General features: G+C 40.0%; 1 protein-coding gene across 2 annotated transcripts in view; it reads left to right on the top strand.

Moving 5' to 3' along the window:
* The window catches only part of neto1l (neuropilin (NRP) and tolloid (TLL)-like 1, like), a 640,883-nt gene that overhangs the window by 542,312 nt on the left and 76,114 nt on the right, over positions 1-22,457 (top strand). For both annotated transcript variants that reach the window (XR_012099689.1, XM_073051771.1), the window contains exons 5-6: positions 17,898-17,939; positions 18,051-18,178. Coding sequence is in view for 1 of the 2 variants with exons in the window: in XM_073051771.1 (XP_072907872.1) it covers positions 17,898-17,939; positions 18,051-18,178 (170 nt within the window). In the remaining variant the exon portion in view is untranslated. The remainder of the gene's footprint in view (positions 1-17,897; positions 17,940-18,050; positions 18,179-22,457) is intronic.

Raw genomic sequence — 22,457 nt, 5'->3', positions numbered from 1 at the left:
GATCTGAACAAAGTGCTTTCTATGATCTGGACAATGTGCTTTCTATGGTGATCTAGACAATGTGCTTTCTATGATCTAGACAAAGTGCTTTCTATGTTCTGGACAAGATGCTTTCTATGGTGATCTGGACAAGGTGCTTTCTATGATTATCTGGACAAGGTTCTTTCTATGGTGATCTGGACAAGTTGCTTTCTATTGTGATCTGGACAAGGTGCTTTCTGTGATGATCTGGATATGGTGCTTTCAATGGTGATCTGGACAAAGTGTTTTCTATGGTGATCTGGACAAGGTGCTTTCTATGGTGATCTGGACAAAGTGTTTTCTATGGTGTTCTGGACAAGGTGCTTTCGATGATGATCTGGACAAGGTGCTTTCTATGGTGATCTGGACAGGGTGCTTTGTATGATGATCTGGACAAGGTGTTTTCTATGATCTGGACAAGGTGACTTCTATGATCTGGATACGGTGCTTTCTATGGTTATCTGGACAAGGTGTTTTCTATGATATCTGAACGAAGTGCTTTCAATGGTGATCTGGACAATGTGTTTTTTATGATTATCTGTACATTGTGCTTTCTATTATCTGGACAAGGTGCTTTCTTTTTTGATCTGGACAACATGCTTTCCATGATGATCTGGACAAGCTGTTTTGTACGATGATCTGGACGCGGTGCTTTCTCAGGTGATCTGGACAAGGTGCTTTCTATGAACTGGACAATGTGATTTCTATGATGATCTGGACACTGTGCTTTCTATTATCTGGACAAGGTGCTTTCTATGAGCTGGACAAGATGCTTTCTATGAACTAGGCAATGTGCTTTCTATGAACTAGGCAATGTGCTTTCTATGATGATGTGGACAATGTGCTTTCTATGATCTGGACACGGTGCTTTCTATGGTTACCTGGACAACATGCCTTCTATGGTAATCTGCACAATCTGCTTTCTATATGATCTGGACAAGGTGCTTTTTATGATGATCTGGACATGGTGCTGTCTATGATCTGAACAAGATGCTTACTATGGTGATCTGGACCAGGTGTTTTCTATAATGATCTGAACAATGTGCTTTATATGAGGTGGACAAGATGCTTTCTATGGTGATCTGGAGAATGTGATTTCTATAATGATCTGAATAAAGTGCTTTCTATGATGACCTGAACAAGGTACTTTCTATGATGACCTTAACAACATGCTTTCTATGGGAATCTGCACAATGTGCTTTCTATATGATCTGGACAAGGTGCTTTCTGTGATCTGGACAAGGTGCTTTTTATGATGATCTGGACATGGTGCTCTCTATGATCTGAACAAGATGCTTTCTATGATGACCTGAACAATGTGCTTTCTATGGTAATCTGCACAATGTGCTTTCTATGGTGATCTGGACAAGGTGCTTACTATGGTGATCTGGACCAGGTGTTTTCTATAATGACCTGAACAAAGTGCTTTCTATGAGGTGGACAAGATGCTTTCTATGATGATCTGGACAATGTGCTTTCTATTATCTGGACAAGGTGCTTTCTATGATCTGGACAAGGTGCCTTCTATGATCTGTACACAGTGTTCTATGGATATTTGGACACGGTGCTTTCTATGATCTGGACAAGGTCTTTTCTATGACGATCTGATCAAGCTTCTTTCTATGATGTTCTGGACAAGGTGCTTTCGATGATGATCTGGACAAGGTGCTTTCTATGGTGATCTGAACAGGGTGCTTTAATTGATGATCGGGACAAGTTGCTTTCTATTGTGATCTAAAAAAGATGGTTTCTATGGTGATCTGGACAGGGTGCTTTGTATGATGATCTGGACAAGGTGTTTTCTATGATCTGGACAAGGTGACTTCTATGATCTGGATACGGTGCTTTCTATGGTTATCTGGACAAGGTGTTTTCTATGATATCTGAACGAAGTGCTTTCAATGGTGATCTGGACAATGTGTTTTTTATGATTATCTGTACATTGTGCTTTCTATTATCTGGACAAGGTGCTTTCTTTTTTGATCTGGACAACATGTTTTCCATGATGATCTGGACAAGCTGTTTTGTACGATGATCTGGACGCGGTGCTTTCTCAGGTGATCTGGACAAGGTGCTTTCTATGAACTGGACAATGTGATTTCTATGATGATCTGGACACTGTGCTTTCTATTATCTGGACAAGGTGCTTTCTATGAGCTGGACAAGGTGCCTTCTATGATCTGGACTTGGTGCTTTCTATGGTTACCTGGACAACATGCCTTCTATGGTAATCTGCACAATGTGCTTTCTATATGATCTGGACAAGGTGCTTTTTATGATGATCTGGACATGGTGCTGTCTATGATCTGAACAAGATGCTTACTATGGTGATCTGGACCAGGTGTTTTCTATAATGATCTGAACAATGTGCTTTATATGAGGTGGACAAGATGCTTTCTATGGTGATCTGGAGAATGTGATTTCTATAATGATCTGAATAAAGTGCTTTCTATGATGACCTGAACAAGGTACTTTCTATGATGACCTTAACAACATGCTTTCTATGGGAATCTGCACAATGTGCTTTCTATATGATCTGGACAAGGTGCTTTCTGTGATCTGGACAAGGTGCTTTTTATGGTGATCTGGACATGGTGCTGTCTATGATCTGAACAAAATGCTTTCTATGATGACCTGAACAATGTGCTTTCTATGGTAATCTGCACAATGTGCTTTCTATGGTGATCTGGACAAGGTGCATACTATGGTGATCTGGACCAGGTGTTTTCTATAATGATCTGAACAATGTGCTTTCTATGAGGTGGACAAGATGCTTTCTATGGTGATCTGGAGAATGTGATTTCTATAATGATCTGAATAAAGTGCTTTCTATGATGACCTGAACAAGGTACTTTCTATGATGACCTTAACAACATGCTTTCTATGGGAATCTGCACAATGTGCTTTCTATATGATTTGGACAAGGTGCTTACTGTGATCTGGACAAGGTGCTTTTTATGATGATCTGGACATGGTGCTGTCTATGATCTGAACAAGATGCTTTCTATGATGACCTGAACAATGTGCTTTCAATGGTAATCTGCACAATGTGCTTTCTATGGTGATCTGGACAAGGTGCTTACTATGGTGATCTGGACCAGGTGTTTTCTATAATGACCTGAACAAAGTGCTTTCTATGAGGTGGACAAGATGCTTTCTATGGTGCTCTGGAGAATGTGTTTTCTATAATGATCTGAACAAAGTGCTTTCTATGATGACCTGAACAAGGTGCTTTCTATGATGATATGGACAAGGTGCTTTCTATGGTAATCTGGAGAAAGTGTTTTCTGTGGAGTTCTGAACAAGGTGCTTTCTATGGTGATCTGGACAATGTGCTTCAATGGTGATCTGGACAAGGTGCTTTTTATGATGATCTGAATAAAGTTCTTTCTATGATGATCTGGAGAAGGTGCTTTCTATACTGATCTGGATAAGGTGTTTTCTATGATGTGGACAAGGTGACTTCTATGATCTGGACTCATATGCTTTCTATGCTTATCTGGACATGGTGCTTTCTATGGTTATCTGGACACGGTGCTGTCTATGATCTGGACAAGGTATTTTCTACGATGATCTGGAATTGTTACTTTCTATGATCTGGAAAAGGTGCTTTCTATGATGATATGGACAAGGTGCTTTCTATGGTGATCTGGAGAAAGTGTTTTCTATGGAGTTCTGGACAAGGTGCTTTCTATGGTGATATGGACAATGTGCTTCAATGGTGATCTGGACAAGGTGCTTACTATGGTGATCTGGACCAGGTGTTTTCTATAATGACCTGAACAAAGTGCTTTCTATGAGGTGGACAAGATGCTTTCTATGATGATCTGGAGAATTTTTTTTCTATAATGATCTGAACAAAGTGCTTTCTATGATGACCTGAACAAGGTACTTTCTATGATGACCTGAACAACGTGCTTTCTATGGGAATCTGAATAAAGTGCTTTCTATGATGATCTGGAGAAGGTGCTTTCTATAATGATCTGAACAAAGTGCTTTCTATGATGACCTGAACAAGGTGCTTTCTATGATGACCTGAACAACATGCTTTCTATGGTAATCTGCACAATGTGCTTTCTATATGATCTGGACAAGGTGCTTTCTGTGATCTGGACAAGGTGCTTTTTATGATGATCTGGACATGTTGCTGTCTATGATCTGAACAAGATGCTTTCTATGATGATCTGAACAAGATGCTTTCTATGGTGATCTGGACAGTGTGCTTTCTATGGTGATCTGGAGAAGGTGCTTTCTATGATGATCTGGACAACGTGCTTTCTATGATCTGGACAACGTGCTTTCTGTGATCTGGACAAGGTGCTTTTTATGATGATCTGGACAAGGTGCATTCTATGAACTGGACAATGTGTTTTCTATGATGATCTGAATAAAGTGCTTTCTATGATGATCTGTAAAAGGTGCTTTCTATAGTGATCTGGATAAGGTGCTTTCAATGGTGATGTGGACAATGTGCTTTCTATGATCTGGACACAGTGCTTTCTATAGTGATCTGGACAGGGTGCTTTAATTGATGATCGGGACAAGTTTCTTTCTATGGTGATCTGGACAGGGTGCTTTAATTGATGATTGCGACAAGTTTCTTTCTATGGTGATGTGGACAGGGTGCTTTAATTGATGATGGGACAAGTTGCTTTCTATTGTAATATAGAAAATATGGTTTCTATGGTTGTCTGGACAAGATGATTTGTATGATGATCTGGACAAGGTGTTTTCTATGATCTGGACAAGGTGCCTTCTATGATCTGTACAAAGTGCTTTCTATGGTAATCTGGACAAGGTGTTTTCTATAATGATCTGAACAAAGTGCTTTCTATGTTCTGGACAAGATGCTTTCTATGGTGATCTGGACAAGGTGCTTTCTATGATTATCTGGTCAAGGTTCTTTCTATGGTGATCTGGACAAGTTGCTTTCTATGGTGATCTGAACAAGGTGCTTTCTATGGTGATCTGAACAAGGTGCTTTCAATGGTGATCTGGACAAAGTGTTTTCTATGGTGATCTGGACAAGGTGCTTTCTATGGTGATCTGGACAAAGTGTTTTCTATGGTGTTCTGAACAAGGTACTTTCTATGGTGATCTAGACAGGGTGCTTTCTATGATCTGGACAAGGTTTTTTCTATGATGATCTGAACAAGGTGCGTTCTATGATGATCTGAACAAGATGCTTTCTATGGTGATCTGGACAGTGTGCTTTCTATGGTGATCTGGAGAAGGTGCTTTCTATGATGATCTGGACAACGTGCTTTCTATGATGATTTGCACAAGGTGCTTTCTATGGTAATCTGGACAAGGTGCTTTCTATGATAATCTTGACATGGTGCATTCTAAGAGCTGGACAAGATGCTTTCTTTGAACTGGACAATGTGATTTCTATGATGATCTGGACAATGTACTTTCTATGATGATCTGTACATTGTGCTTTCTATGGTTATCTGGACACGATGCTTTCTATGATCTGGTCAAGGTGTTTTCTATGATGTGGACAAGGTGACTTAAGAACTTTTTTTAAAGCTATTATTAATGCTTTTTGAGTTAGTGATTTAGATGCATATCATATTATTACTGAGTTAAGTATTGTATGTAATGAGTTTTTGCTACAACAAGTGTATGGGACATTGGAAAAAAATGTTGAATTTCCCCATGGGGATGAATAAAGTATCTATCTATCTATCTATCTATCTATCTTCTATGATCTGGACTCGGTGCTTTCTATGGTTATCTGGACACGGTGCTGTCTATGATCTGGACAAGGTGTTTTCTACGATGATCTGGAATTGTTACTTTCTATGATCTGGAAAAGGTGCTTTCTATGATGATATGGACAAGGTGCTTTCTATGGTGATCTGGAGAAAGTGTTTTCTATGGAGTTCTGGACAAGGTGCTTTCTCTGGTGATATGGACAATGTACTTCAATGATGATCTGGACAAGGTACTTACTATGGTGATCTGGTCCAGGTGTTTTCTATAATGATCTAACAAAGTGCTTTCTATGATGACCTGAACAAGGTGCTTTCTATGATGACCTGAACAACATGCTTTCTATGGTAGTCTGCACAATGTGCTTTCTATATGATCTGGACAAGGTGCTTTCTGTGATCTGGACAAGGTGCTTTTTATGATGATCTGGACATGGTGCTGTCTATGATCTGAACAAGATGCATTCTATGATGACCTGAACAATGTGCTTTCTAAGGTAATCTGCAAAATGTGCTTTCTATAATGATCTGAACAAAGTGCTTTCTATGAGGTGGACAAGGTGCTTTCTATGGTGATCTAGAGAATGTGTTTTCTATAATGATCTGAACAAAGTGCTTTCTATGATGACCTGAACAAGGTGCTTTCTATGATGGCCTGAACAACGTGCTTTCTATGGTAATCTGCACAATGTGCTTTCTATATGATCTGGACAAGGTGCTTTCTGTTATCTGGACAAGGTTCTTTTTATGATGATCTGGACACGGTGCTGTCTATGATCTGGACAAGGTGTTTTCTACGATGATCTGGAATTGTTACTTTCTATGATCTGGAAAAGATGCTTTCTATGGTGATCTAGACAAGGTGCTTTAATTGATGAACGGGAGAAATTGCTTTCTATGGTGATCTAGAAAAGATGGATTCTATGGTGATCTGGACAAGGTGCTTTGTATGATGATCTGGACAAGGTGTTTTCTATGATGTGGACAAGGTGACTTCTATGATCTTGACACGGTGCTTTCTATGGTTATCAGGACATGGTGCTTTCTATGACGTGGACAAGGTGTTTTCTACGATGATCTGGAATTGTTGCTTTCTATGATCTGGAAAAGGTGCTTTCTATGATAATATGGACAAGGTGCTTACTATGGTGATCTGGACAAGGTGCTTTCTATAATGATCTGAACAAAGTGCTTTCTATGATCTGGACAATGTGCTTTCTATGGTGATCTAGACAATGTGCTTTCTATGATCTAGACAAAGTGCTTTCTATGTTCTGGACAAGATGCTTTCTATGGTGATCTGGACAAGGTGCTTTCTATGATTATCTGGACAAGGTTCTTTCTATGGTGATCTGGACAAGTTGCTTTCTATTGTGATCTGGACAAGGTGCTTTCTGTGATGATCTGGATATGGTGCTTTCAATGGTGATCTGGACAAAGTGTTTTCTATGGTGATCTGGACAAGGTGCTTTCTATGGTGATCTGGACAAAGTGTTTTCTATGGTGTTCTGGACAAGGTGCTTTCGATGATGATCTGGACAAGGTGCTTTCTATGGTGATCTGGACAGGGTGCTTTGTATGATGATCTGGACAAGGTGTTTTCTATGATCTGGACAAGGTGACTTCTATGATCTGGATACGGTGCTTTCTATGGTTATCTGGACAAGGTGTTTTCTATGATATCTGAACGAAGTGCTTTCAATGGTGATCTGGACAATGTGTTTTTTATGATTATCTGTACATTGTGCTTTCTATTATCTGGACAAGGTGCTTTCTTTTTTGATCTGGACAACATGCTTTCCATGATGATCTGGACAAGCTGTTTTGTACGATGATCTGGACGCGGTGCTTTCTCAGGTGATCTGGACAAGGTGCTTTCTATGAACTGGACAATGTGATTTCTATGATGATCTGGACACTGTGCTTTCTATTATCTGGACAAGGTGCTTTCTATGAGCTGGACAAGATGCTTTCTATGAACTAGGCAATGTGCTTTCTATGAACTAGGCAATGTGCTTTCTATGATGATGTGGACAATGTGCTTTCTATGATCTGGACACGGTGCTTTCTATGGTTATCTGGACAAGGTACTTTTATGATCTGGACAAGGTGCCTTCTATGATCTGGACTTGGTGCTTTCTATGGTTACCTGGACAACATGCCTTCTATGGTAATCTGCACAATCTGCTTTCTATATGATCTGGACAAGGTGCTTTTTATGATGATCTGGACATGGTGCTGTCTATGATCTGAACAAGATGCTTACTATGGTGATCTGGACCAGGTGTTTTCTATAATGATCTGAACAATGTGCTTTATATGAGGTGGACAAGATGCTTTCTATGGTGATCTGGAGAATGTGATTTCTATAATGATCTGAATAAAGTGCTTTCTATGATGACCTGAACAAGGTACTTTCTATGATGACCTTAACAACATGCTTTCTATGGGAATCTGCACAATGTGCTTTCTATATGATCTGGACAAGGTGCTTTCTGTGATCTGGACAAGGTGCTTTTTATGATGATCTGGACATGGTGCTGTCTATGATCTGAACAAGATGCTTTCTATGATGACCTGAACAATGTGCTTTCTATGGTAATCTGCACAATGTGCTTTCTATGGTGATCTGGACAAGGTGCTTACTATGGTGATCTGGACCAGGTATTTTCTATAATGACCTGAACAAAGTGCTTTCTATGAGGTGGACAAGATGCTTTCTATGATGATCTGGACAATGTGCTTTCTATTATCTGGACAAGGTGCTTTCTATGATCTGGACAAGGTGCCTTCTATGATCTGTACACAGTGTTCTATGGATATTTGGACACGGTGCTTTCTATGATCTGGACAAGGTCTTTTCTATGACGATCTGATCAAGCTTCTTTCTATGATGTTCTGGACAAGGTGCTTTCGATGATGATCTGGACAAGGTGCTTTCTATGGTGATCTGAACAGGGTGCTTTAATTGATGATCGGGACAAGTTGCTTTCTATTGTGATCTAAAAAAGATGGTTTCTATGGTGATCTGGACAGGGTGCTTTGTATGATGATCTGGACAAGGTGTTTTCTATGATCTGGACAAGGTGACTTCTATGATCTGGATACGGTGCTTTCTATGGTTATCTGGACAAGGTGTTTTCTATGATATCTGAACGAAGTGCTTTCAATGGTGATCTGGACAATGTGTTTTTTATGATTATCTGTACATTGTGCTTTCTATTATCTGGACAAGGTGCTTTCTTTTTTGATCTGGACAACATGTTTTCCATGATGATCTGGACAAGCTGTTTTGTACGATGATCTGGACGCGGTGCTTTCTCAGGTGATCTGGACAAGGTGCTTTCTATGAACTGGACAATGTGATTTCTATGATGATCTGGACACTGTGCTTTCTATTATCTGGACAAGGTGCTTTCTATGAGCTGGACAAGGTGCCTTCTATGATCTGGACTTGGTGCTTTCTATGGTTACCTGGACAACATGCCTTCTATGGTAATCTGCACAATGTGCTTTCTATATGATCTGGACAAGGTGCTTTTTATGATGATCTGGACATGGTGCTGTCTATGATCTGAACAAGATGCTTACTATGGTGATCTGGACCAGGTGTTTTCTATAATGATCTGAACAATGTGCTTTATATGAGGTGGACAAGATGCTTTCTATGGTGATCTGGAGAATGTGATTTCTATAATGATCTGAATAAAGTGCTTTCTATGATGACCTGAACAAGGTACTTTCTATGATGACCTTAACAACATGCTTTCTATGGGAATCTGCACAATGTGCTTTCTATATGATCTGGACAAGGTGCTTTCTGTGATCTGGACAAGGTGCTTTTTATGATGATCTGGACATGGTGCTGTCTATGATCTGAACAAAATGCTTTCTATGATGACCTGAACAATGTGCTTTCTATGGTAATCTGCACAATGTGCTTTCTATGGTGATCTGGACAAGGTGCATACTATGGTGATCTGGACCAGGTGTTTTCTATAATGATCTGAACAATGTGCTTTCTATGAGGTGGACAAGATGCTTTCTATGGTGATCTGGAGAATGTGATTTCTATAATGATCTGAATAAAGTGCTTTCTATGATGACCTGAACAAGGTACTTTCTATGATGACCTTAACAACATGCTTTCTATGGGAATCTGCACAATGTGCTTTCTATATGATTTGGACAAGGTGCTTACTGTGATCTGGACAAGGTGCTTTTTATGATGATCTGGACATGGTGCTGTCTATGATCTGAACAAGATGCTTTCTATGATGACCTGAACAATGTGCTTTCAATGGTAATCTGCACAATGTGCTTTCTATGGTGATCTGGACAAGGTGCTTACTATGGTGATCTGGACCAGGTGTTTTCTATAATGACCTGAACAAAGTGCTTTCTATGAGGTGGACAAGATGCTTTCTATGGTGCTCTGGAGAATGTGTTTTCTATAATGATCTGAACAAAGTGCTTTCTATGATGACCTGAACAAGGTGCTTTCTATGATGATATGGACAAGGTGCTTTCTATGGTAATCTGGAGAAAGTGTTTTCTGTGGAGTTCTGAACAAGGTGCTTTCTATGGTGATCTGGACAATGTGCTTCAATGGTGATCTGGACAAGGTGCTTTTTATGATGATCTGAATAAAGTTCTTTCTATGATGATCTGGAGAAGGTGCTTTCTATACTGATCTGGATAAGGTGTTTTCTATGATGTGGACAAGGTGACTTCTATGATCTGGACTCATATGCTTTCTATGCTTATCTGGACATGGTGCTTTCTATGGTTATCTGGACACGGTGCTGTCTATGATCTGGACAAGGTATTTTCTACGATGATCTGGAATTGTTACTTTCTATGATCTGGAAAAGGTGCTTTCTATGATGATATGGACAAGGTGCTTTCTATGGTGATCTGGAGAAAGTGTTTTCTATGGAGTTCTGGACAAGGTGCTTTCTATGGTGATATGGACAATGTGCTTCAATGGTGATCTGGACAAGGTGCTTACTATGGTGATCTGGACCAGGTGTTTTCTATAATGACCTGAACAAAGTGCTTTCTATGAGGTGGACAAGATGCTTTCTATGATGATCTGGAGAATTTTTTTTCTATAATGATCTGAACAAAGTGCTTTCTATGATGACCTGAACAAGGTACTTTCTATGATGACCTGAACAACGTGCTTTCTATGGGAATCTGAATAAAGTGCTTTCTATGATGATCTGGAGAAGGTGCTTTCTATAGTGATCTGGATAAGGTGCTTTCTATAGTGATCTGGATAAGGTGCTTTCAATGGTGATGAGGACAATGTGCTTTCTATGATAATCTTGACAAGGTGTTTTCTATGAGCCGGACAAGATGCTTTCTTTGAACTGGACAATGTGATTTCTATGATGATCTGTACACTGTGCTTTCTATGGTTATCTGGACACGATGCTTTCTATGATCTGGACAAGGTGTTTTCTACGATGATCTGGAATTGTTACTTTCTATGATCTGGAAAAGGTGCTTTCTATGGTGATATGGACAATGTACTTTCTATGATGATCTGTACATTGTGCTTTCTATGGTTATCTGGACACGATGTTTTCTATGATCTGGTCAAGGTGTTTTCTATGATGTGGACAAGGTGACTTCTATGATCTGGACTCGGTGCTTTCTATGGTTATCTGGACGGTGCTTTCTATGGTTATCTGGACACGGTGCTGTCTATGATCTGGACAAGGTATTTTCTACGATGATCTGGAATTGTTACTTTCTATGATCTGGAAAAGGTGCTTTCAATGGTGATGAGGACAATGTGCTTTCTATGATAATCTTGACAAGGTGTTTTCTATGAGCCGGACAAGGTGCTTTCTGTGATCTGGACAAGGTGCTTTCTATGGTGATCTGGAGAAAGTGTTTTCTATGGAGTTCTGGACAAGGTGCTTTCTATGGTGATATGGACAATGTACTTCAATGGTGATCTGGACAAGGTACTTACTATGGTGATCTGGTCCAGGTGTTTTCTATAATGATCTAACAAAGTGCTTTCTATGAGGTGGACAAGGTGCTTTCTATGAGGTGGACAAGGTGCTTTCTATGGTGATATGGAGAATGTGTTTTCTATAATGATCTGAACAAAGTGCTTTCTATGATGACCTGAACAAGGTGCTTTCTATGATGACCTAAAGAACATGCTTTCTATGGTAGTCTGCACAATGTGCTTTCTATATGATCTGGACAAGGTGCTTTCTGTGATCTGGACAAGGTGCTTTTTATGATGATCTGGACATGGTGCTGTCTATGATCTGAACAAGATGCTTTCTATGATGACCTGAACAATGTGCTTTCTAAGGTAATCTGCAAAATGTGCTTTCTATAATGATCTGAACAAAGTGCTTTCTATGAGGTGGACAAGGTGCTTTCTATGGTGATCTGGAGAATGTGTTTTCTATAATGATCTGAACAAAGTGCTTTCTATGATCACCTGAACAAGGTGCTTTCTATGATGGCCTGAACAACGTGCTTTCTATGGTAATCTGCAGAATGTGCTTTCTATATGATCTGGACAAGGTGCTTTCTGTGATCTGGACAAGGTTCTTTTTATGATGATCTGGACACGGTGCTGTCTATGATCTGGACAAGGTGTTTTCTACGATGATCTGGAATTGTTAGTTTCTATGATCTGGAAAAGATGCTTTCTATGGTGATCTGGACAAGGTGCTTTAATTGATGAACGGGAGAAATTGCTTTCTATGGTGATCTAGAAAAGATGGTTTCTATGGTGATCTGGACAAGGTGCTTTGTATGATGATCTGGACAAGGTGTTTTCTATGATGTGGACAAGGTGACTTCTATGATCTTGACACGGTGCTTTCTATGGTTATCAGGACATGGTGCTTTCTATGACGTGGACAAGGTGTTTTCTACGATGATCTGGAATTGTTGCTTTCTATGATCTGGAAAAGGTGCTTTCTATGATAATATGGATAAGGTGCTTACTATGGTGATCTGGACAAGGTGCTTTCTATAATGATCTGAACAAAGTGCTTTCTATGATCTGGACAATGTGCTTTCTATGGTGATCTAGACAATGTGCTTTCTATGATCTAGACAAAGTGCTTTCTATGATGACCTGAACAACGTGCTTTCTATGGTGATCTGGACAAGGTGCTTTCTGTGATCTGGACAAGGTGCTTTCTGAGATCTGTACAAGGTGCTTTTTATGATGATCTGGACAAGGTGCATTCTATGAACTGGACAATGTGTTTTCTATGATGATCTGAATAAAGTGCTTTCTATGATGATCTGGAAAAGGTGCTTTCTATAGTGATCTGGATAAGGTGCTTTCAATGGTGATGTGGACAATGTGCTTTCTATAGTGATCTGGACAGGGTGCTTTAATTGATGATCGGGACAAGTTTCTTTCTATGGTGATCTGGACAGGGTGCTTTAATTGATGATTGCGACAAGTTTCTTTCTATGATGATGTGGACAGGGTGCTTTAATTGATGATGGGACAAGTTGCTTTCTATTGTAATATAGAAAAAATGGTTTCTATGGTTGTCTGGACAAGATGATTTGTATGATGATCTGGACAAGGTGTTTTCTATGATCTGGACAAGGTGCCTTCTATGATCTGTACAAAGTGCTTTCTATGGTAATCTGTACAAGGTGTTTTCTATAATGATCTGAACAAAGTGCTTTCTATGTTCTGGACAAGATGCTTTCTATGGTGATCTGGACAAGGTGCTTTCTATGATTATCTGGACAAGGTTCTTTCTATGGTGATCTGGACAAGTTGCTTTCTATGGTGATCTGGACAAGGTGCTTTCTATGGTGATCTGAACAAGGTGCTTTCTATGATCTGGACAAGGTGCTTTCTGTGATGATCTGGACAAGGTGCTTTCTGTGATGATCTGGACATGGTGCTTTCAATGGTGATCTGGACAAAGTGTTTTCTATGGTGATCTGGACAAGGTGCTTTCTATGATTATCTGGTCAAGGTTCTTTCTATGGTGATCTGGACAAGTTGCTTTCTATGGTGATCTGAACAAGGTGCTTTCTATGGTGATCTGAACAAGGTGCTTTCAATGGTGATCTGGACAAAGTGTTTTCTATGGTGATCTGGACAAGGTGCTTTCTATGGTGATCTGGACAAAGTGTTTTCTATGGTGTTCTGAACAAGGTACTTTCTATGGTGATCTAGACAGGGTGCTTTCTATGATCTGGACAAGGTTTTTTCTATGGTGTTCTGGACAAGGTACTTTCTATGGTGATCTAGACAAGGTGCTTTCTATGATCTGGACAAGGTTTTTTCTATGATGATCTGAACAAGGTGCGTTCTATGATGATCTGAACAAGGTGCGTTCTATGATGATCTGAACAAGATGCTTTCTATGGTGATCTGGACAGTGTGCTTTCTATGGTGATCTGGAGAAGGTGCTTTCTATGATGATCTGGACAACGTGCTTTCTATGATGATTTGCACAAGGTGCTTTCTATGGTAATCTGGACAAGGTGCTTTCTATGGTGATCTGGACAAGGTGCTTTCTATGATCTGGACAATGTTTTTTCTATGATGATCTGAACAAGGTGCGTTCTATGATGATCTGGACAACGTGCTTTCTATGATCTGGACAAGGTGCTTTCTATGATCTGGACAAGGTTTTTTCAATGTTGATCTGTACAAGGTGCTTTCTTTGATGATCTGGACAAGGTGCTTTCTATGGTGATGTGGGCAGGGTGCTGTCTATGATGATCTGGAGAAGGTGCTTTCTATGATGCATCTTTAAAAACTAGTGAGGGTCAATTTTTTTTTAAACTTTCTGAGAAAGTAAATGTGCTGGTATGCTTTCTTGGGCACAGCATCCAAGTGATTGAATCAGAGGAAATTGTTGGAGCTTTCAATATCTCCACCTCTGACCTATTGACACAGTTAGGGGAACTCAGCCTGAAGTACTGAAGTCATTGAACAGCTCCTTTGTTTTTCCGACATTGAAGTGCATTTGTTGTCTTCACACCAGGACTGTGTACTCTCTATCAGCTCCTATACTCCATCTCATCATCGTCTTCGATTTGGCCCTCTATAGTGAGGGCATCGGCAAATCCATGGAGGGAGAGCTGAATGTGGTCGCAGTGAGATGAGTATATAGGGTGTACAGTGAGAGACTGAGGACACAGCCTTGTAGGGCACTGTTGTTGAGGATATTTGTGGAGAAGTTATTGCCGCTTATCTTTCCTGATTGCCATCTGTTGCTTAGTAAATCAAAGTCCTAGGACAAGGAGTGTGAAGATGAGTTTGTTTGAAATTGAAGGTGGAGCTGAAGTCAATAATGGGAGTCAGATGTGGGTGTCTTTGTTATCCTGGTATTCATGAACGTAGGTCCAAGAAGCTGATGTCCTCCCTGGACCTGTTTTGGCAGAAAGTGAGTTATATGTGTCAAGGTTGTTTCAGATGCTGGAGTTGCTGTGTTCCATTTCCAAACTTTCGTAGTGCTTTATAATGATGGATGTCTAAACCACTGTGCGGTAGTCATTAAGGCAGGTTACCTTATTTTATTTTAGCACCAAGATGTTAATGATCTCCTTAAAGCAGGTGGGAATTTCGGATTAGAGTGGGAAGGTGTCATAGAGGTCCCAAAAACTCCCACCAGCTGACCCACACTTAATCCAAGGACATGGCTGGGGATTCCATCAGGGCCAGTCACTTTCAGTGGGTTCGTTCTCAGTATGACTGATCTAACATCTGTGACAGTGACTGTGTTTACAGGTGCTTTGGAAGCTCTTGGGGTGGCTTGGTGTCATATCACTGTTCAAAATAGGAATCAAGTCTATGTAGTTCTTTGGGAATGGATGCATTGTTGTCAGTGATACTGCCTGAATTCATTTTGACATCTGTTATAGTATGCAATCCTGTCACATCTGATGGATGGACTGAGACTGTAGTTTGGTCTGGTATTGTCCCTTGAATTCCTGAGAGCTTTACAAAGTTTATACCTAGATTTCCTGTATAGAAGAGGAAATAGGATCATACCGGACATGGACTTTGGTAGGGAGTGGACCTCTTGGTTCATTCATGGTTCAGCATGAAATCACACATAGATGTCCATGTTTAAGGCGCACATACTGTAGATCGGTTGATCAGGTTTCATAATTAATCTTGCCACAATTCAGCTCTGTGCTACTTTAAAGAAAAGAGCATATACTACTTTACTGAATTCCTAGGACAACGTTTTGTTGTGTCTCCGGTGATCAGGGTCAACCATGGATATTGCATCCTAGCTGTCTAGATACACAAGCCAGGGCAGTATGATATGGAGAGCAAGCTGTTGCCCATGTAGCAAGCTCCCCCTCTCCACACATCTGATGAACCCAAAGGAATGGCAGAGACCGATACAGTTTGGCACCAACAGCGTCGCTGGAGTTTCTGGTCAGAATTGAACTCAATGTAGGACTGCTTTAGGGACTCCAGCTCCAGATTATTTTCTTGTGGTTTACTCCCAAAGCTTTCCCCATGAGTAGGTATAGCTGCAGAGGTCTGAGGTCAGAGCTTTCCTTCTCCTAGATGAGCTGCCAACCATGGCTGACGAGCCCCACCTACCCAAAGCGACTGCTTTTAAGCACCAGTAACAAGCCTTTGCCCCTTCTCCTATCAGTAGAAACGGTTCCACCGGGCTTAGTAGCCAGGCCACATGCAAAGACCAGGAGTTGGACTTGGCTGTCAGAGGCTATTTGAAGCTATTGGAAGCATATAATTGGTACTGGGAGCTAAGCCCCATTACCACCCCCAGCCGTAGCAACTTTAAGGAACCACACCAAATTAATTACAAAATGCAGAGTGATCGTTTTGGCTTCCTCTGCTGCTGCTAAGACAATTGGTTTGTCAAACCAGAGGGCCTTTTGAGGAAATTGAACCAACAATTGTTCATGCAGGAATACTACTGCACTGCTTCTAATAGCTCTAGCAACAAGTGAGGGATTTGTCTGGCAAGGAGCAAAACCATAAATCTGACAAACAATTCCCCAGCACAGCAATATACAGCAGCTATATCGGCCAATTACTATGCAAATATTTAGTGGGATTTCACAAACACAAGAGATTCTGCAGATGCTGGATGTTGTGACTAACACATACAAAATGCTGGAGGAGCTCAACAGGTCAGTCATCAGCTGGAGGGGAATAAACAGTCAAAGTTTCAGGCTGAGACCCTTCATCGGGGCTGCCAGGAGTGTTAGAACAGGCAAAATTGCTTCCATTCCACTCTCCTACCTTCTCTGATCTTTAGTCAAACACATACCTGTTTAGAAACATTTAATGCTCAACAAAGTGTTGAACAATATCATTTTAAATAAATATATTCCATTGATTATAAAACTTTTTTATGCTGCATAAAAAAATAAAAGCTTGAATGGTAACTGGTCTAATTGTAGAGCAAATTGGTTTTTCAACAGGAGCAATTTTACACACTATTAGTTGACCTAGTTTGGGTCAGTGAAGTGTGAAATGATTGTAATTAAGCTGAATTCTTCTGTTTAATGGTAAATATTGGATGCTTGCAGTTAACTGTGATCGGAAGTGTAGTATTATTGAAATCAATCTGCAGAGATAATTCAGCATGAACAGGAGGTAATGCAATGCTATGTTCCCCGGTTACAAAGCAACTGTGTACTCTACACCCAGCAATTAATTTTTTTGTTTTACTTAGCCTTCTTTCTAATATTGGCAGCTATCTTACTTAACCATAGAACTGATGAGCATATTAGCTGTGGTGTCTTGTATAATATATTTGTTTACCTCACATATAAGTTATACATTAGAACTTATCTTCAAACCTTTGGCTTTCTCCCCTTGATTGTAGTTTCTTATTGAATCTGTTGTATCCTTTCTTCGACTGAGAATGCCTGCAAACAATGAACCTCAGGGTTGTATATGGTGACACATACTGTATGCACTTCAATAATAAATTTGCTTTGAATTTTGAGCGTCTCCTTCCCCTTGAGTTGCCATTTCAATTTTATTCTCTAGAAAATAAAACAATAATGTAAAAAAGAATGACTGCATGCAGTTTCAAAATGTGACAGGAGATTGTCAGAATTTTGCCTATTTAATATCAATTCAAATGTTGCTTGATCTTTTTCCATAAATCATCTCTTTTTTTTTTATCTTTAAAGATCCTGAATTTGCACACCTTGGTGCCCTGAAACCATTGCCAGGTTAGTACAGAAGCAACAACATCAGAGACTCATTTACATGAACAAGAATATCTTTGATCAGTCCGATTATGCCATGTGATTCTCTGTCTGATTTTTCTTTCTTTATCTCAGTGTGTGAGTTTGAAATGGAAGGACCCGAGGGAATCATTGAATCAAAGCAAATCGTGCACGAAGGCAAGGCCAGACCCACGGAGGCAGTTGATTGTAAATGGTTCATTCGAGCACCACCAAAATCGAAGGTCAGTTTTGAGCCTGGAATAAATATATTTACAACTATTAGAAGAAATTATCTGTCTATAATTCATTTGTTATAGTAATACAGTATCCCTGGGTGTGGTTACTCCAGTTCATAATTCTACTTTTTAAATTTCAGTCAAGGCCACCAATGCAAAAATTACCTTTACTGTGATTTTTAACGGCAAAGCTTGTATGGTAGCATTATATCACTGAAAAAAGAAATATATATTTAAAAGCTCTTTTTCAAAATAATTTACTGTTAAAAAAATGAGCAACAGGCTTTGATATATATTTATAATATTAACTCATTCTGTCTTGTACAACTGTGATTAACACATACACCTACACCACAAGTGAATGTGCTTTCAGACCTCACAGTAGCTTGAGAGAATGTGACTTGAATATTTAAACAATGATAATGGTTGTAGAAATCATGGGCAGGGACAAATTGCAGCTATTACAGTCTATAGTCTAAATGTAAGTGAAAAAAAATTGTTCTGATATTTAGGTATTGGTGTATATTAATATAATATAAATCTGGATTTTATACTCAAATTTATGCAGTATTTATTGGCAATTTGTTAATTGTATAAAATATTATATAAATCTGAATTTTTAACTCAATTTTATGTGGTATTAATTGACAAATTGGAGAAGTCAAGAATTTTCCAAAAATTATTGAAATTCCAAATATTGGATATTTTTTGAGAAGTGCCATTTTCTGACAAGTGTTAGAATTTATTGGCATTTCCCTAGCCTTAATTTGCATCAAGTAGCCATCAGTTTTCCAGCAAAGTTAGAGAATAGAAGTAGCTTTGAGAAAATTCCCAGAAAATTACTTTTCTGTTTATACTAAAATGCACTTTGATGTTTTGGTCTCTAAAGCTGATCTTAGTGGAGCCCAATAAAACAAAGATTACTTTCATCACTTTCAAACAGATGTTTTCAGAGTATTTGTGTTACAACCAATCTTTAGTTAATTATTTCTGCCAAATCAATGACTGCTAGGTAATGTTACAAAAATTATACGTAAAGGAAAGGTGAAGCGTGGCATTGCTTATAAGACATAAAAGCAAAAAGCTAAAAACAAAATTCAGCAGGTCAGACAGGATGATGGAGAAAAGCGAATCATTGTTTCAGGTCACTGACTAATAGGTATTTGAACATCTATCTGACAGATGCAATGTCATGCACCAATTCCATATTCCTTAATATTTGCTGAATTCTGCCATACTTTTTTGTAAGGTTTTCAAAAAACTTTATGACCAGCGGTAAATCATCCACTCATTTAATTTGTCAAAAGGATTAAATTATGCTTGTACTATTTAATGCTTTTGAAGTCAGACTAATTTGAATTTTACTAACTCACTGTAACTCATACAGTCCAGTCAACCTGATTTTATTAGTAAGGATGTTACTGGAAGGAAATCTGAGGCACAGGATCTGTCAGTATTTGGATAGAGAGTGTCTGATTTGGAGGAGTCAACATGGCTTTGGGCATGGAGAGTCCCATTTGATGAATCTTTTAAAGGTTTTTGAAGAGGTAATCAAAAAGGCAGTTGAAGGATGTCTGTTGACCGAATTAAATTCATCTTCATTTTTGAAGATGTGAAGCACATCTTTTGGGACATAGATTTGAGAATGTAAATGTTTATGGAAAGAAAGGAACCTTATTTAGGGGTTCAAATCCAATTTTGTTAAATTTTTATAAATGTGTGTAAAGCAGGAGATATAGTAAATAATACTGACAGAAACTAAAGCAGTTGCATAAGCATTATCATCTCTAATTCTCAGCCCTGTTTCCACTGAACTACAAAGCACTTTACTTCTGAAACTGTAAAACATGACAACTCTGTCTCAGTTCTCCTCCCTAAAACCTGGAACACCTTGTGGTCAAATGACATCCATTTTATCTCTCGAGGGAGTTTTCTACCATTGTCCTGCTAGCCCTGCATATTTCACCTTAGACCAACTAGAGGAGCTGCGTAACATAATCAACAGGCACAAACAGCTCATCCTGAGGCCTTCCCTATCACTGCAGGAGATTTCAACCAGGCCAGCTTGAAGAAGGCTATGAACACCTACCACCAACATACATCCTGTGGAACCAAAGGAGACAACACACTTGACCACTCTTATACCACCAACAGTAATGCTTTACTGTGCCATCCCACACCCACACTTTGGAAAGTCCAATCACCTGGCTGTACTTCTACTCCCAGTGTACAGACAGAGACTAAAGACCGCAGCACCGGTGGTGAGGACCAGGAAGGTATGGTCAAGCACTTACAGGAATGCTTTGAGTTGGCGGCCTGGACAATATCTCAGGAATTCATTTTCAAGTCTGAATGAACACACCACAGCTGTGACCAACTTCATCAAGACATGTGTGGATGAGTGTGTGCCTTCTAGAACATACTGGTTATGTCCAGACCAAAAGCCGGGGAACCAGGAGATTTGTAATAAGCTGAGGACTAGGTCTCAGGCCCAGATCTATACGAGAAGTCCAGATGCGACCTATGGAAGACAATTTTAAGGGTGAGAAAAAAAATCCATTTGAGGTTAGAGATGGAATCAAATGCACATCAGCTCCAGCATTACTATCTACAAAGCAAAACCTAACATGATGAATGGCTGTGATTATTCATTCCTAGATGAGCTCAACACTCAACGCCTTTTATGCTTTGAAAGGGAGAATAAAACTACACCTGTGCAAATGCCTGCCGCATCTGGCGACCCTGTGATCTCTGTCTCGGAGGCTACAACATCATTCAAGAGGGTGAAAACCTTACCACCCAACTGGTGGAAGTGTTCAAAGACATCTTCAATCTCTGACTGCGACTGTTAGAGGTCCCCACCTGCTTCAAAAGGGTGACAATCATACCAGTTCCCAAGAAGAGCAGAGTGAGCTGCCTCAGTGACTATCACCTGGTGGCACTTACATCTACTCACGAAGTGCTTTGAGAAGTTGGTAATGTCTCGAATCGACTGTTGCCTAAGCATGTCCTGGACCTACTCAATTTGCCTATTGCCACAACAGGTCTACAGCAAATGCAATCTCACTGGCTCTCCATCCAGCCTTGGAACACTTGGGTTTCTATGCCTTATGTAGTGGAGAGCCAGATGCCAAATTTGACAGTTTTCCAGGTGAAACCAGAGGATAGAAATGGTCCTGTAAAAATTCTGCATCAGTATCATCTTTTACCCCTAGGGGAGGAAGCACGTGTGGACCCAAAGCCTTACTCAGAATCTACAGCCAGTAGAAGAATTCCACAGAGAAGGAGAAAGGTATTGCAATAAGATGACAATAGTGTAATTTTAGTTGAAGGGCCTGAAGAGGAATTAACCACTGAATTCCGTACAGACTCAGAGGATTAGGAACTGGGAGTCTGGTATGCTTCACCTTGTGCAAACTCCCCGAGAATTGATGCAGAGATTTCTGAATCGCCCAGCCCCGACTCAGATATCGTGGGGAAGACTGCCGGTGGACAGTCAGACATGATCATAGACTGTGAGGGGAAACTGGGCTCCAATATAGTTGGGGCTGAAGCTGAGTTCAATCAGGTGGCAGGGAGACCTGAGTCACAAGAAGGTAGGAATGATGGGGTGGGGGGGGAGCATCCCCAAGTAGACAGGAGTGGACACAAAGAGTGGCTGAAACTGAAGAAGCAGAAGATGAGATAAGGAGGTCTCAGAGAGTCAGGATACTCCCAGATAGGCTGGCTTATGATACACCACAAAAACAGAGTGGTGCATTCTTCCCAATAATGAGATATTTTACCTCTATTTACAAATGGATTGGGGGGTCCTGAAATCAAGAAATTTGTTTGAATAGTATTATTAATAATGGTTTAATAAGTTCCCATGTCATGAGGACATGACTATTTTTGGTGGGGGAGGGAGAATGTAATGCCCTGTGTAAAATTTCTGCTGCTGTTGCTCTGAGGTATTTTTAGTTTAGCAGTTTTCTGTAAAAACAGTGTGTCCTGCTAGTGAAAGTGTTTTGGCTTCAGATAAAAATAAGGAGCCATGTTAAACTACTTAGGAACGTTGTGTCAGCCAGTCAGGACTGTCTGGGTACGTGTTGTAACTTTCTGCCCAGTGGGATGCAAGGGAAGTTTCTAGAGAGCTGGGCAGGATGAGACTTCTGAAGGAAAGTAGACTGGTTTGGGGTCTTTTGTCGGGAGGTGCAGAGAGATGAGCACCAGTGAAGATGCCGGGAGGATCCCATCTGGAGGAGACCGGATGGCAAGGAGTACGTCACAGGGCAGAGGATTCCAA

This window comes from Hemitrygon akajei, chromosome 1 (assembly GCF_048418815.1).
Source record: "Hemitrygon akajei chromosome 1, sHemAka1.3, whole genome shotgun sequence".
NCBI classification, from domain to species: Eukaryota; Metazoa; Chordata; class Chondrichthyes; order Myliobatiformes; family Dasyatidae; genus Hemitrygon; species Hemitrygon akajei.
The sequence above is the reverse complement of the archived record's forward strand: the minus strand, read 5'-3'. Positions and strand labels throughout refer to the sequence as shown.